We start from the raw sequence: 15,631 nt of genomic DNA on the forward strand, positions 1-15,631 counted from the left end.
GTACAACCAGTGCTCCATGTTGTCTAATGTTAGTCCTAGAATTGATTATGTTTTGCTTCAGTATTTTCTACTGTGTCTTGGATCCTTGCTAATGCTATGTCTTTAAACTTGTATATGTTTACCTTATGATATTGTATTGAAATGTACTTACTTGATACTGATTGTATTAACCTCGTACTGTGTAATCCGCCTTGAGTCTCAGTGAGAAAGGAGGACTATAAATGAATGAATGAATGATGTCCTTTTCAGGCCTAGCTAGTATCTGGCATGAACTGAGTTTGTGCCCCTAAAACATGTCCCAGAGACTGATGTAAAGTATTCACGAGGGCAAAAATTTAAAACACCAGTAAAGAGCATGGTTGTTGTTATTGTTATTAATTAGATGTTATCACAGTCTACCAGATGTTTGGGCTGGAATTTTTTTTGTCCTTTACCAACTTGTATTTTATCCAAGAATCCAGGAGTTAGTGAGGTATCACCTCAGTAGGTGGCTTGTTCCAAGTAGCGCAGCTGTCTGCAGCTGTCCAGATGTTATGCTGTCTATGCCAGTATCACCTAGCTGTTTAATTAGTCCTTTTGGAATTGCACCTAGTACTCCTAGCACTACTGGAATAACTGTTATATGTTTCTCTCAGAGAAGCTGAACTTCAAATCTTAGATCTTGATATTTTGCTATCTTCTCAATTTCTGTTCCTTTGACAGTCACCTGGGACTGTCCACCACAGTAACTTTCCACCACAGTAATATCTGGAGTATTATGTTCTTATCCATTTGGATTTTGAAACGTTGTTGTTTTTGTTAATAACAACAACAATAATGTGCCCAGAAAAAGTAGGCTTTGTACAAGTGGTTAAATAAAGTAAGGCCCTGCATGCAGGTTTACAGTCTAGTTAGCCTTTCCAGTTTTATTTATAAACTAGCAACAAAGCTCGTTGTAAGAAAAAGTTCAACAGGCTCTAGAAAGGGGAGGGCAGGCAGGTGGGCATTACCTCCTCCCCTGCACCTGATCCCAGCTGAGTGAAGGCAGGGGGTGGGAATTGGCACCTGCTCCTCTCTTGATCCCAGCTGGGTGAAGGCGGGGGTAGGTATTAACACCTGCTATGCGCCTGATCCCAGCTGAGTGAAGGGGGCGGGCATTGCCGCCTGCTCCATGCCTGATCCTGGCTGGGTGAAGGAGGGAGGAGGGTGTTGCTGCCACCTGTGTTCCTGATCCTGGCTGGGTGAAGGGGGAGGGTGGGCATTGCCACATGCTCCGCTCCTGATCCTGACCGGGTGAAGATGGCAGGCGGGCATTGCCACCTCTGCTCCTGATCCCGGTAGGGTGAAGGCAGGGGCGGGCATTGCCTCCTGCTCCGCTCCTAGGAGCTTCTAGGAGCTCTCTCAGCCCCCCCCCCACCTCACAGGGTGTTTGTAGTGGGGATAATAATAACATACTTTGTAAACTGCTCTGAGCGCGCATTAAATTGTCCTGAAGGGCGGTATATAAATCGAATGTTATTATTATTATTCTGATCCTGTTCAAGCTTGTGTTTCTGTTTTGTTTGTTGTTTGTGACTTGTAATGGCCTATGGCTGAATACAATAAACTTTTCTACTATTCTGATCCTGGCTGGGTGATGGCAGGGGGCGGGCCTTACTTCCTGCTCTGCTCCTGATCCTGGCTGGGTGAAGGCAAGGGGCTGGCATTGCCACCTGCTCCATTCCTGATCCCAGCTGGGTGAAGGCGGGGAGCGGGCATTGCCACCTGCTCCATGCCTGATCCTGGCCTGGGTTTCCTGCTGTGGTAGCACCCTCTGGTGGCGCACCAGGGAAGGAAGTGAGTCATCTGAAACATGCTTACCCTTTTATATAGTAGGATGTCATATTCATGACTGTTCAAAAGTGCTCACTCTGTATTAATTATTTGGAATAAAGCGATTCATTTGAAAACTGGTTCTCAAATTGTTATGGTGTCCCCGACTGCATGTCCTGTCCCTATACTGTTCAGTTCTGGTATCACCACTCCTTTCCAGTTTGAGACCCAGTTTGATGTAGTGGTTAAGAGTGCTGGGACTCTAATCTGGAGAGCCGGGTTTGATTCCCCACTCCTCCACTTGAAGCCAGCTGGGTGACTTGGCATCAGTCACAGCTTCCCAGAGCTCTCTCAGCCCCACCCACCACACAGGGTGTTTGTTGTGGGGATAATAATAACATACTTTGTAAACCGCTCTGAGTGAGTGTTAAGTTGCTCTGAAGGGCGATGTATAAATCAAATGTTGTTGTTGTTATTATTCCCTTCATCACATTGGTGCGAAAGTGCTGATAAAATGAAAATATTGTTGCCCCCTGTACAACCTGGCAACCCCCTTCCCCTCATTTTGCCCTTCACAACTATGCCACAACTGTCTACCATTTTGAAGGCGGAGCTTAGTTCTGCCCTTCTCCTCAGATTGCCTGTGGGTGGAGCATCAATATGAACTCTTCCACCTGCAGCCATACCTCAATTTCTCTGTTTGAGTAAGAGCCAAGGGTGTGTCCCCCCCCCCCCGGCTCAATGAGGAGGGGGGAGTATGGGAGCTGTGTAAGTCATACTCACCATGTCATGTAGAAGTGCCCACCAAAAGCAGCGGCATCCAAGCTGGTCACAAGGGGCAAAATCCCTGCGTGGAAGTGGCCATAATGAGCATTCTTAATCAAGGAAACAACTTTGAGGCTACTTGCCTGATCACCTGAATAGCCATAGAAAGAGCTTTGTTGGTTCCTCGAAGCTGCTTCCTTCTACACAAGCCACGTATGTGTATCTGCTGCCACGTGCATCATTTTGGCATGACACTGAAATTGCTTTGTGACCCAAACTAAGAAGTTTTTTGTTTCCTTCCTTCAGACTTGCTGTGATGGGTTGCCAGATGCATGTATGGGTTTTCTAGACCAAGCAGACTTTAGTACATACATTGTCATTTTGTCTTTATTAGCTTTAATTCGTGCAAGGCAGATATTTTTGGCAGAAAGGGTTAGATCTCTTCTTTGGCACTGGAATCACGCAGGCTATCCCACCTTCTCCAACCACCATTAAATTTGAAAAGAATATCTTGAGTAGATATTACTAAGCTCAAAATACATGAACATAGTGACTAAAAAATATCGAGGTGGTGGTTATTACATATTGGTGGAACAGTTAATAAACTCAGCCCTCCCGTTGGTAAGTATCGCGCTGTGTGCTGGATTTCGAGTTTAGGAGGCATACCCAAATCCAATGTATGTTGTAAAGCGCATGAAAGGAATCAGCTTTCCAATGGTTGAGAAGGCTGATGCGAATACATGTGGAATTGTCCTTCTGGTGTCTCATGCGTGCTTGCCAAAAGCTGAGCAGTGATTGGAAAGTGTTTTAAGTGGCATGTGTGCATTTTGCCATGGTGCAAAATAATTTTTATCGGAACAGTTTCAGTTGCTAAAGCATGTAATTTTTCAGCGTGCATAGAACTTTACAGAAAGGGTGAACAACACTTAATCTCTTCTCATATGCAGTAGAGTAAAGCCCTGTCCACAGGTTATAGTTAACACACATGCAATCCATGTATACTATATACTTATTCTTTTTAAATGCATTGAGTAGTTCTTGCATTACATTCAATGCACGTACAGCTGAATGTGTGATTGAGGTGCCATCGTAGAGCCTTGGCTAAGCAATCCTTTCTCCCCCAGCAAGTGGCAATAGAAATGCATTTAGAATTCTCTGTTTTTCATACATGCACACCAGCAGTTGGAGTGAGGCTGAAAAGTGGCATGTGCGAATCCAGCGTTAAACTTAAGTCTCTAAAAACGGAATTAGATCCAGAGGAGTTAGCCGTGTTAGTCTGTAGCAGCAAACTAGTAAAGAGTCCAGTAGCACCTTTAAGACTAACCAACTTTATTGTAGCATAAGCTTTTGAGAGCCACAGCTCTCTTCGTCAGATGCTTCTTTGTGCTGGAACGTGCAAGTTAGTTCAGGTCCAATGGACATGCATGCCACACGGTGCTTGCATCTGATGAAGAGAGCTGTGGCTCTCAAAAGCTTATGCTATAATAAAGTTGGTTAGTCTTAAAGGTGCTGCTGGACTCTTTACTAAAAACTGAATTGATGGCTATCTGTCCAACACACTGAGTTAGCAGCTATTTAGGTACTGAGGTGGGGGAATGAGTGAAGCGTGGCAGCAGGGTGTTATGCTGAGGCTGTAAAAATGTTTCTTATTTTCCAGGTAATTAATTCAAGATGTCTGGAGGTTCCGTGGTCTCATTCAGCGGTGTGGAGTCATGCCTCTCTTCTCTGAAAAGCTGCCAGTTATACATAAGCTCTGGGATGGATGTCACTACAAAAGTTGCTCTTGATCTTGTGGAAAATCACAGTGAGTAGCTGTTGTTTGGAACAATTTTATTCTCCACCGTCTCGTTTCTGAAGCTCTCGACAAGCCTTAGAATGCAAATGTGGCCCTAGAGAGTGATTCAGCGCCATCCATCATTCTGTCAATCGCTGCGTTTCCTTTTTGCGTGGGCCATCAGCTGTGGTAATCCCATGTAAATCTTTCTAGTATTTTGAATGATAAAACGAATGTAAATGTAAATATGATAAGACCTGGGGCTTCTTTGTGCTGGAAGGGGCAAGCCAGTTGAGGTCCAGTGGAAATGCATGCCGCATGATGCTTGCATGCTTAAATCTCTTTCTCAGTATGCATGCTTGATGCTTCTGAGAAGCTGTCGTTAATGACCTCGAAAGATGCCCAGGTGCATATAAAGAATTTGGTGCAGGATGAGGCAATTGCATGACATCATCGTTGTGTGCCTAAATTTAGCATGCGTGCCCTTGACCCGTGTTTTAAACCACTTTCGGGGTTATAATGCCTTCATCCCAAGTAACAACTATAACTCTCCTCTGTAATTAATCTCGGGCCTTATGCATTTTGTTTGGAATGAATGAAGCTGCCGTACCAATCTTTGCAAAGTTTATTCTCGCCTTGCTTGGAAGGTTTTCGGGCTGCTCTGACCCTGTGTTTACCGGGAAGCTTCTTTTAGGAGCAAATTCACAGATTCCCTGCGCTATGTTTTTTGCAGCTGCCTGCAAAATCCGCAAGGAGTTACTGTGAAGGGTAACTGATTCTTAACATTATTTATTTAATCTCTAAAAATCTTATGTCCAGTTTTTAATACCTTATATCTTGAAATTTATATTCAATTTTTGTGAACTGTTTTAAATTATTAGCGCTGGTCTTGAATGAATGAATGAATGAATGAAAAAGCTGCCATACCAGAGCCAGAAGATTAAACTAGGTACCCCTGGTCTTGAGAGCCAGTTTGGTGTAGTGGTTAAGAGCAGTGGGACTCTAATCTGGAGAACTGGGTTTGATTCCCCACTCCTCCACTTGAAGCCAGCTGGGTGACCTTGGGCTAGTCACAGCTCTCTGGAGCTCTCTTGGCCCCACCCACCTCACAGGGTGTTTTGTTGTGGGGTCAAGTCCTGGACCCATTCCAGTCTGGCTTCCGTCCTGGCCATGGGACGGAGACAGCCTTGGTTGCCCTCACAGACGACCTTCGCAGGCATCTGGATCGAGGCGGGTCAGCGCTGCTTGTGTTACTTGATCTCACAGCAGCGTTTGACACGGTTGACTATGATTTGTTGGCCAGCCGCCTTGCCGACGTGGGGATTAGGGGGACAGTCTTACAGTGGCTGGTCTCCTTTCTCCAGGGTCGGGGACAGAGGGTGGCGCTCGGGGGAGATCTATCGGCCCGTCACCCTTTGGTGTGCGGGGTTCCCCAAGGGGCGATACTCTCCCCAATGTTATTTAACATCTATATGCGCCCCCTCGCCCAGTTGGTGCGGAGGTTTGGGCTGGGTTGTCATCAATACGCGGATGACACCCAACTTTTTCTGTTGATGGACGGTCGGCCAGACACGGCCCCAGACAATCTGGCCAGAGCTTTGGAGGCTGTGACGGCATGGTTGAAACAGAGCAGACTGAAATTGAACCCAGTGAAGACGGAGGTCCTGCAGCTGGGACGGGGGCTGCCAGATGTTGGGATCCAGCTCCCTGCCCTGGATGGGACACCACTGGCAACTTTGCCAGTGGTAAAGAGTCTGGGTGTGTTCCTGGATGCCTCCCTATCGATGGAGGCCCAGGTCACGGCGGTTGCCAAGTCTGCATTTTTCCATCTTCGTCAGATCAGGCAACTTGCCCCCTACCTGACGCCCCAGGACCTGGCTACAGTGATCCATGCAACGGTCACCTCCAGGCTAGATTACTGTAACTCACTCTACGCTGGGCTACCCCTGGGCCTGATCCGGAAACTACAACTGGTCCAGAATGCGGCGGCACGGGTCCTGACTGGTATACCTTACCGTCACACATCACACCTGTCCTGCGCCAGCTGCACTGGCTTCCAGTTGAATTCCGAATCAGGTTCAAAGTGTTGGTTCTTACCTTTAAAGCCCTGAGTGGGTTGGGACCGGCATATCTTCGGGACCGCCTCTCCCTGTACGTTCCCCGGAGATCGCTCCGATCAGCGAATAAATATTTACTTGTGGTCCCCGGCCCTAAGGAAGCCCGCCTCGCTTCAACCAGGGCCAGGGCTTTTTCAGTCCTGGCCCCAGCCTGGTGGAACGCTCTGTCAATGGAAACCCGGGCCCAGTGGGACATATTATCGTTCCGCCGGGCCTGTAAGACAGAGCTGTTCCGCCAGGCGTTTGGTGATTGAAGGGGGCGGTGCCATGTCGGCCTCCCACCTTTGGGGTGGGGAAGGTTCTCCCCACCACTGCACCTTGTTAATTTGTTTTATTATTTGTATATTGATTTTAGTTTTTGTTTTTATCAATTTTAACTGTTCACCGCCCAGAGCCCCTGGGATGGGCGGTATATAAATTGAATAAATAAATAAATAAATAAATAAATAAATAAATAAATAAATAAATAATAATGGCATACTTTGTAAACCGCTCTGAGTGGGTGTTAAGTCATCCTGAAGGGCAGTATATAAATCAAATGTTGTTATTATTATTATTGTTGTGGTTGAGCCTGTGGGCGCTTCTGGGCTTTTGAGAATGGGGAGGGGGTGCTTTCTCAACATGGCTGCCAGTCACAGACTGTTGAGAGGTTCCAAGCCAGACATCCTCCTACAATGAAGGCAGCTGTTTCTGAATAAGGTCTACCTGAAGAAGGTAATTATTCCTCCTCAGTTTTTCTGAAGCACCTCTTGCTTGGAGGAAAGACAGCACTGGCTCTTTGCTTTGGAGAAGAGATGCTTTACTGAAGAAGCAAATGGGTGCCAGGAAACCCATCAGCGGGTGCCACATTGGATAACGTTGCATTAATCTGTCTGGCATTACTTCAGTATATGGACACAGCCTGTTGACTCATGTGTAACTCTCAATAAATTCTAGGGTAGCATAAAAGGGCTGTGATGTAGCACAGTGGTTAAGTGGTTCGGTTGCGAATCAGCACTCTACTGGTTCAAATCCCACTATTGCCATAAGCTCAGCAGGTGGCCTTGGGTAAACCGTTCCTCTCAGCCTCGGCTCCCCAGCTGTATTGTGGGGATAATAATAACATTAACTTGTTCACCGCTCTAGGTGAGGCACTAATCTCTCTAGAAGAGCGGTATATAAGCACAGTTATTATTTATTTCCGGATCTTGTCAATTTTACATAACTGAACTTGGGAAGAAGCTCTGTATAGGTTATTGCCCTTAAATAGCAGTAAAACTCATTGGGTTGGATCCTGACAGTGTTTCAGTTACTGAAAAATAAATGTAGGGTCCCCTTGAATCTTTCTCACACAGAAAAAGCTGCATGGGAGATCATGGGACTTGCATGGGCAAAAGTCCTGTGAGACAAGGGCTGTGGTAAGAAGGAGCACTGGGAAAGAATGAATGAAGAAGGTGGCTGGATCCAACCCGTTTGGAGGAGGCCACTTACCTCAAACGCTGTAACAGTAGGGGGAACTCTTGCTCAAATGAATCTCTTCAAGCTACCCTACCACAAATGTTGTTAGTCTTAAAAGTGCTACTGGACTCTTGCTCTTTTCTAAAGCAGTATGGGGGTGGCTTAACCTCTCTTTCTTCTCAACTACTATCTGTATCCGAATCAGATCTCTGCACTTTACCTAATCATTGAATTCATGACCCATTGGAAGCTCCATTCATGGAACCCCTAACATCTCCTCTGGTCTGTTTGTTGGAGGTATAGTTTTCAGCCTTATCCTTTGAGGCTGTGTCTAAATATGACCAAAAGATGGCAGCAAAGACTTGAAGTTGTCGACTGTATGCTGTTAATCATTCCTCTCTCTGTGAAGCGGTTGCCTCTCACCAAGCTTAGGAGTGTTTTATTCATGTCCCCGCTAGACATTTGGGGTCCCTTGCTACTGAAATGGAAGCATAGATTAAAATTCCTGTCTGGCAAAGGGACTGAATGAGTAGCACAGGCAGTGCGGTTTTTGGAGGTGGGGGACAAGCGGTGAAGGCATTTCTTAAAATAATATGGGTAGGGATTTTATGAACCATCACTTCTCATTTAGCTGCATGTAGCCTCAGATTCTTTGCTAAGGACTTCTGTTGCAGACCTGCACAACGTGTTAAGCCAAATACTATCTGCCTGACGTTTGACAATAGCTTTGCTTTTGCATTCCTGCACAGATGGCAGCAACGGGTAGATTTTCGCGGCCCTGATAGGATTCCAGGTATGGGTGGCGGGCTACATTTGGCTTTGTGGGTCACAACCCGTAGGGGCCTACCTTATTATGAAGCTTTGAGGGGGTATAGATGTTTGGCATACCCTTTCGTGTTTTCATGAGTAACCCTGAGCTTGCTTTTATCCTTCTTAGGTGGCAAAGAACAGAGTTTGTAAAACTTGGAAAACTTGTATATTCTTGCAAAAAAAGAGGCCCAGCCGGTTTTATCACAAGGCAGTGTAGTTGGTTGTCTAGAGGAACAAATTTTGAACAGTTGAGTCGGTATGGTATACTGGCTGGATGAGGATCCATAAGGCCCAAAATCACATTCCTGCTGGACCATAAAGCCTACTGGGGGGTGGGGTGGGGCGGGGCTAGGGCTAGTCCCTCTTGTTTACCTCAACCTTCCTCACAGAGTTGTTGTTGAGACAAAATTGGGAGAGAACCACATAAGCCACATTGAACAGGATAAAAAAATGTACTACGACATACAGATGCCAGCCAGCAGATCTTTTCCCGCATCAGGGACTTAGATCTGATAGCTAGTGCTGAGATTGGCAGGATCTATATGATACATATTCAGGATTAAACATGGCCTATCAGCTGCCCAAGGAAATAGTTAAATAGTGTCAGAAGGGTTGGAAAAAAATCCCCCCCTTAACAGTTCTGGGAAAAATAATATTCCAAGATAAGCACTTGTTGCTATATTTATTTTCTTCTTACCTTATCAAGGCATCTCTTCAGCAACTTCTGCTTTGTTCCCATTAGGTAGTCTTGAGAAACTGAACTGTCTTTCAGTAATGGGGTTTTCCCTTCCAACAATATCCTCCCTCAGATATGACTTCTCCAGAGGTCGTTATGAAAGGTCACAGTTTTTGTTACTGGTTACCTCATCGATCTCCTTTGCAAGAATTCCTCCTGTAAATTTTCCGTTCTCCGGCAATTAGGCCATCTTCAGTTCTCTGAGTCAAATCTGGTTCTGAGGTGGAAGGACTGTGATGTAACTGCGGTACAAAAAGTCCACTCGCAGAAAAGCCTGTTAACGTTTCTCTAAAACTTTGGCTCAGGAGCGACTCTGGGTTTAAACTGCAGAGAAGGTGATAGAGGTATAAAGTTAAATCCCACAGCATTACCACTGAAGCCTTGGAGGGGAGGATTAAGAAGTGCTGGTACAAGTTTTTACTCCTTTTCCAGATAAATACTTCTTTTTCATAAACCTAGCTGTTCTTCACACATGACTTACGCTGTTAGGGTTTTGTGATGGAACACCAAAGCTCTGTCGGACCAGTTCAGAGGTTTATACAGGATGCACTTCCACAACCTAGGATATTGTGGTTTTGTTCTGCTATAGCAATTGCTCATGGATGACTTGTATTATCCTCGGAGGAAAACCAGTTATGAATGATGGCTGCAGTGCAGTAATAGCAAAATATCCAATAATATGTGGATGGTACCATAATCCCAGGGCCGGCACCACCATTGAGGCAGTGAGGCGGGGGCTGAAGGCGCCATGGGGCTGGAGGGGTCGCCGGAGGGGGTTCCGGGGCGGAGGCGCGTGCCACGGAGCTGGGCTGGCTGCTTCACACCGCCGCCAGCCAGCCCCGTGCTGCCGCCGCTGCCACCACACGCCCCCGGGCGGGTGCAGCAGGTACAGGCCAGGGATAGCAGGCGGCCGGGGCGGCATGTAGAGTGCAGGCAGTCTCCTCGCGCCACCCCAGCCACCCACTAGCCAATGGCCCTGCCTTTACTGTGTGGTGATGTCATCACGTGATGACGTCATCACACAGTCCTTGGGCACATGCATGCTCAGTGTGCGCGCAAGTGGCTGCAGGCACTAGAAACCCTGGCACCAGCGGTGCATAATCCAGCATGTGTCAGAGGCCGGGCCAGAGTGCCAGCCCAAGCAGAGTGGTCGAAGTCCATTCCAAGGTCAGAGCACGGGGTCACAAGCCGAGGGTAGGTTTGAAAAGCAAAGTCTGAAGGTCAGTTCCTGACAAGTTCATGGTCTACACAAAGGCAGAGTCAGGACTCGGTCTGAAGGTCATAGGAACATGGCAAGATTCAATGAAGTGGTCGCAGTAGTAGCGGTGTGAAAGCATAGATCCAGAGGAGTTAGCCGTGTTAGTCTGTAGTAGCAAAATCAAAAAGAGTCCAGTAGCACCTTTAAGACTAACCAATTTTATTTTATTGTAGCATAAGCTTTTGAGAATCAAGTTCTCTTCATCAGATGCCTGATCCGAACTGGTCAAATACAGAAGAGGAGGGGAGGGGAAAGAAGGGGACATATATCACAAGAGGACAGGATGCAATTAGTGTGAAGGCAATCAAAACATTCCTTTGCTTGTAAATGTAAACATCTCCTTTTGGTGTGGAGTCAGTTTGCCGTGTTAGTTAACCGCAGTGAAGGTATCCAATTCCTATGCAGTATAAGCTCTCGATAACCACAGCTCTCCCTGCCAGCTGCATCTGACAAAGAGAACTGTGGTCCCTGAAAGCCCACACGTACTCAGGCTGAGATAATTGACAAACAAAGCCCACACGAGGCGTCTCTGGGCTCCCCCAGACCACGCCTCTGTAAAGGAAATCTGTTACCTGTGATAATGTGATAACCATTCATAGTCTCTATTCAGTCCCAGCTTGACAGAGTCAAATTTGCATATGAATTCCAGTTCAGCAGCCTCCCGTTGGATTTTGTTTTTGAAGGGTTTCTGTTGAACCACAGCGACTTTTAAGTCTTTGGTGGAATGTCCTGGTAGATTGAAGTGTTCTCCCACTGGTTTTTGGACGTTTCCATTTCTAATGTCAGATTTGTGTCCATTTATTCTTTTGCGTAGAGGTTGGCTGGTTTGTCCAATGTACAGAGCAGAAGGAGTGGTTCCAGTGGATGGGAGCTGAGGAAGCGTTCCCTTTGGCTGGTCTTTATAGCCGCGCGCTGTTCGCAGCCAGCTGCTTGGGAGCTATCTTGATGCTACTCATCGTCACTATCCACAAGCAGCTGCCGTCGGCCGAGGAGGCGAGCACTGCGCTGTCTTTCCTGCAGCCCCATTCGTTGCCTTTGGCTGTGGCACTCTCTGAGTGTGGGTGAACCTGGAGGGTTGGAAGCCCCTGGCTGAGCTTCACCTGTGGTGTTGGGGCTGGAGGGTGCTGGTGGCTCTGCCTCAGCTGCTGGCTGTAGACTTTGATCTGCCAGCAGCAGCTCGTCCGGATTGCCAGCTTCTGCTGAGTCAGAGCTGGCTGCACAGGGCTCTTCTTCTCCTGAGGATTCCACTCTGAAAATCTTGTTGGTCTCAGAAGTGCCACTGGATTCAAATCCTGCTGTTCTACTGCAGACCAACCCAGCAATCCCCAGAGATGAGACCCATGGACAAGACAGATCTTTCCACAAACCAGAAAAAAGCCCTAGGTTTGCAGAAAAATTTGAAATCTAAAATGCATGCACACTTGTGGTTAAAAAAAAATAGAAACCATGTCTGTAGCTTTAAGAAATAAATGCTCCCTCAGTGTCATTATGGGGGTTGCCAGGCAACTGTAACAGTATTGCCAACCTTCCAGGCCTGTCAGTAAAATGCAGGGGGAGGGGGCTTGGACCCTTTCTAGGGCTGTTTTGGCCTTTGAGTTAGTAATGGTAATTGCCCCCCCCCACACCATTGTTGTCACTCAGCAGTTGGTACTTAGTAGCATACAGTCTCTGTCCGTGGATAAACAAATACTCAGCATGAGTAAAGAGCACCCTATAATTTCTGATATACATCAGAAACTCCATGATACATTGGTAAAGCTGTCAGATAGTGCAGACCTCACTAGGGCAAGACAAGTCAGGCAGACGGCAGTTGTGTGCTGTTTAGAAGCAGTGGATGTAGAATACAAAGATCATAATCTGGGTGACCTTGTATCAGTCCATTGTTTTAGTCTAAGCCCCTTCATGGGGTGGTTGTGAGGATAAAATAGGAAAATCAGGGTGGGACAAAAATGTATGAGACAGAATGATAAGATACTTGGTTTGTCAGACCAGACATAATATCCATCTGTTCGGTTGTTGTGCCTCCAGTAGTGGCTAGCCATATATTTATAGGAATCTCTTGCATGGAGTGGAGTGAATAATTAGCTATTCTCTGTTATTTGTCTGGTAATCAGCGAGACATACTGCCTCTGAATGTGCAGTTTCCATTTGTAACTATTGAAGTAATAATTCTTGATAGAACATCTTCTGTGTAATGGCCTAATCCCTTTTTAAAGCAGCCCGAACAACTAGCCATCTGGACATCCCGTAGTAACGAATTTATAAGCTAATTATGCATCATTTAAAGTTTGTTCTGGGAAGCCGGTGTGATGTAATTAGTAGAGAGTGTTGAACCAGGTTCTGGCAGACACGGGTTTAGATTCCCCTGGCAGAATGAAGCTCGCTGGGCCAGTCACAGTCTCTCAGCCGAACATAACCTGCATCCCCCTGAACTCGTTCTAGAAAGATCAGGATAAAAATGTGCTACATCATATGTTTTCAGTTGAATATTTGTTATGACCTCAAGTTCTAAAGACTTAATTTGGGCTCTGTGCAGAATTAAAATGTTTACAAATCTCAGCCATGGTCCTCTATTTAAACCCGTATTTTCCTTTAAATGAGAAAAAAACCCACAAACCTTCTTAAGCCTTTCTTCACAAGGATGATGGTCTAATCTTCCAATGGTTTCCATTGCCTTGTTGTTAACCTTTTCTAGAGCCACAGCATCCTTTGTGACATGAGACAACCAGAATTGTGTACAGGGACTGTACCATATATATCAATCCCCTTCCTAGTGGTTCCTAATAATACTCTCCTTCCTTCCTTCCTCCCTCCCTCCCTTCTTTCCTTCCTCCCCCTCCCCCTGCCCCTTCCTGAGGTTTTCATTTTTATTTTTTGACTTAAAATGCTTTGCCATGATTAAGATTTGTGTAGGCACAGACCTTAACCATGGTTAAAGTTATATCCAAGGGTTGCAGGTGACTTCCGAATCCTGGTTAATGTAAACATTGAGAGTATCACGTACTCGCCAGACCTCAGAATGAAGTAATCCCCAACTGCAGCCTGTGACAAGAAGGTACACAAATATGGTGTAATATAGCCTCTCTTCCCCTTACCCCTCTCCTATCAACTGTAGAGATGCTGGTTTAGATACCACCACCATCTGAAGAACTGTGGTTTTCCAGGCTCTTTTGAAGGTGATGAATGTATTCTCTCTCTCTCTCTCTCTTTTGAAGAAGGTCCACCAAGTAGTGTTGTCAGGTCCCGTTACTGTCTTGGTGGGAGAGAGGGACCAAGCACACATCTTCCTGCGCGTGCACTCTTGGGATGATGTGATGACATCACTTCCAGGAAGTGATGTAATCATGCAGGGCCCGGGAGCACTCCTGTGCTTTACAGTGGGCTGATTTTGGTTGGGAGCATCCCTGGGAGACTTGTTCCCCTGCTTCCCCCCACCCCACAGCCAGTTCACTGGTAATGGGGGGCCAGAGGATGAGAGCAGGGGATCCTCCGCCCCCACCGGTGGACTTGGCAGCCCTACAACTGGAACTTCTCCACTGAGATTTGTAGATGGTTGGTGAACATTCATTTGTTCTGAGTTCTGAGTTTCTGGTATTTATCCTTGATTTAAGTTGTTTTTTTAGTCTTAGACTAATGGTGCAGCTGATTTAGTCTTTTTTAAATGTTGTTTTATTATACTCCTGATGTATTTTTGAGGATCCTGATGTTTATCAGATGTTTTCCCATCATAAACGTGTAGATTAAGTTTACTGTTTTCTGCTTAAAACAAATTTGGGCTGTCTCTGCTCCTCGAAAGTATCTTAGCTATTGTAGAGCAGTTTCTGCGCAGATTTTGGCGTTCCTCGTTTTGAGTAAACCATCCTGTCACATTGGTGATCTAATTGTGAGAAATGACTAATTAAAACATTCTCACACATACACACACAAACACACACACGCCCTCTCTCCCAAATGGAAGCTATTCAGCAAGATTTTTTTTTTAAAGTGAATCAGCTGGAATAAATTAACTGGTTTAAAAGAAAACACTGGCTGATGTCTGTTGGGACTGGAGTCAAAGAAATTCCTTTACGTAAGCTTAATACCGCAGTGGGTCCTCCTTTTATTAATCATCATACTGTCTTACAGAAGGGGGTATTGTATGCCCATCATAAAAGAATGTGTATGGTATGTAGTCCCCCCCCTCCAGTTTTGTTTTGTGTTTGCTTTTCATGATCTAATACAGGCATGATTCACGCAAAGACAGCTGCAGTGGTGTGAATACCCGGGAGGATCTGACCAAATCTAGTTCAAGGTTTTGTTTTTATGGCTAGGCACAGGGCTTTTTTTCAGGGAGAACGCGGGGAAACGGAGTTCCGGAACCTCTTGAAAATGGTCACATGGCTGGTGGCCCTGCCCCCTGATCTCCAGACAGAGGGGAGTTTAGAGGGCAATCTAAACTCCCCTCTGTCTGGAGATCAGGGGGCAGGGCCACCAGCCATGTGACCATTTTCTCCGAGAGCAATCCACTGAGTTCCACCACCTCTTCCCAGAAAAAAAGCCCTGGCTAGGCAGCTACACAAGGGAATGTTACAAGCAGGGCATGAAGGTCCAACTTTTTGCTAAGAATCTGCTCTTTGGACCTGCAGTTTCCATTTATCTTTGTTAAAAAGCATTGGTAGATCTCTCCTGTGTGAATTTGTCTAATCCTTTTAAAAAAAGCAGTCTATGCTTGTATCCATTACTCTATTTTTGTTACGGGAATTCTCATAGATTAAGCCTATTTCATCCCATAATCTTTCACTGCATGTGCTTAGTTTATTCATACCAAAGCCTAAGCCCGGTTAAATGTATATATTTATTAAATTTCAGGCTTCCCTTTGGGCAGCTCAGGGGAGCTCCCAGTCAGTTTGTGTTGGCACAACCCTTCCCCCCAAAGTCTGTATTGTGAGTCCAGGTTGGCCATT

At 46.0% G+C, this 15,631-nt stretch overlaps 1 protein-coding gene across 1 annotated transcript in view; it reads left to right on the plus strand.

The window, feature by feature from the left end:
• NSMCE2 (NSE2 (MMS21) homolog, SMC5-SMC6 complex SUMO ligase) overlaps positions 1 to 15,631 on the plus strand; it is a 277,066-nt gene that overhangs the window by 3,520 nt on the left and 257,915 nt on the right. Inside the window, exon 2 of the mRNA XM_054984764.1 lies at positions 4,214 to 4,360. Coding sequence (XP_054840739.1) covers positions 4,228 to 4,360 — 133 coding nt within the window. The 5' untranslated portion in view covers positions 4,214 to 4,227. The remainder of the gene's footprint in view (positions 1 to 4,213; positions 4,361 to 15,631) is intronic.

The sequence above is a fragment of the Eublepharis macularius genome, chromosome 7, assembly GCF_028583425.1.
Source record: "Eublepharis macularius isolate TG4126 chromosome 7, MPM_Emac_v1.0, whole genome shotgun sequence".
Classification (NCBI taxonomy): Eukaryota; Metazoa; Chordata; class Lepidosauria; order Squamata; family Eublepharidae; genus Eublepharis; species Eublepharis macularius.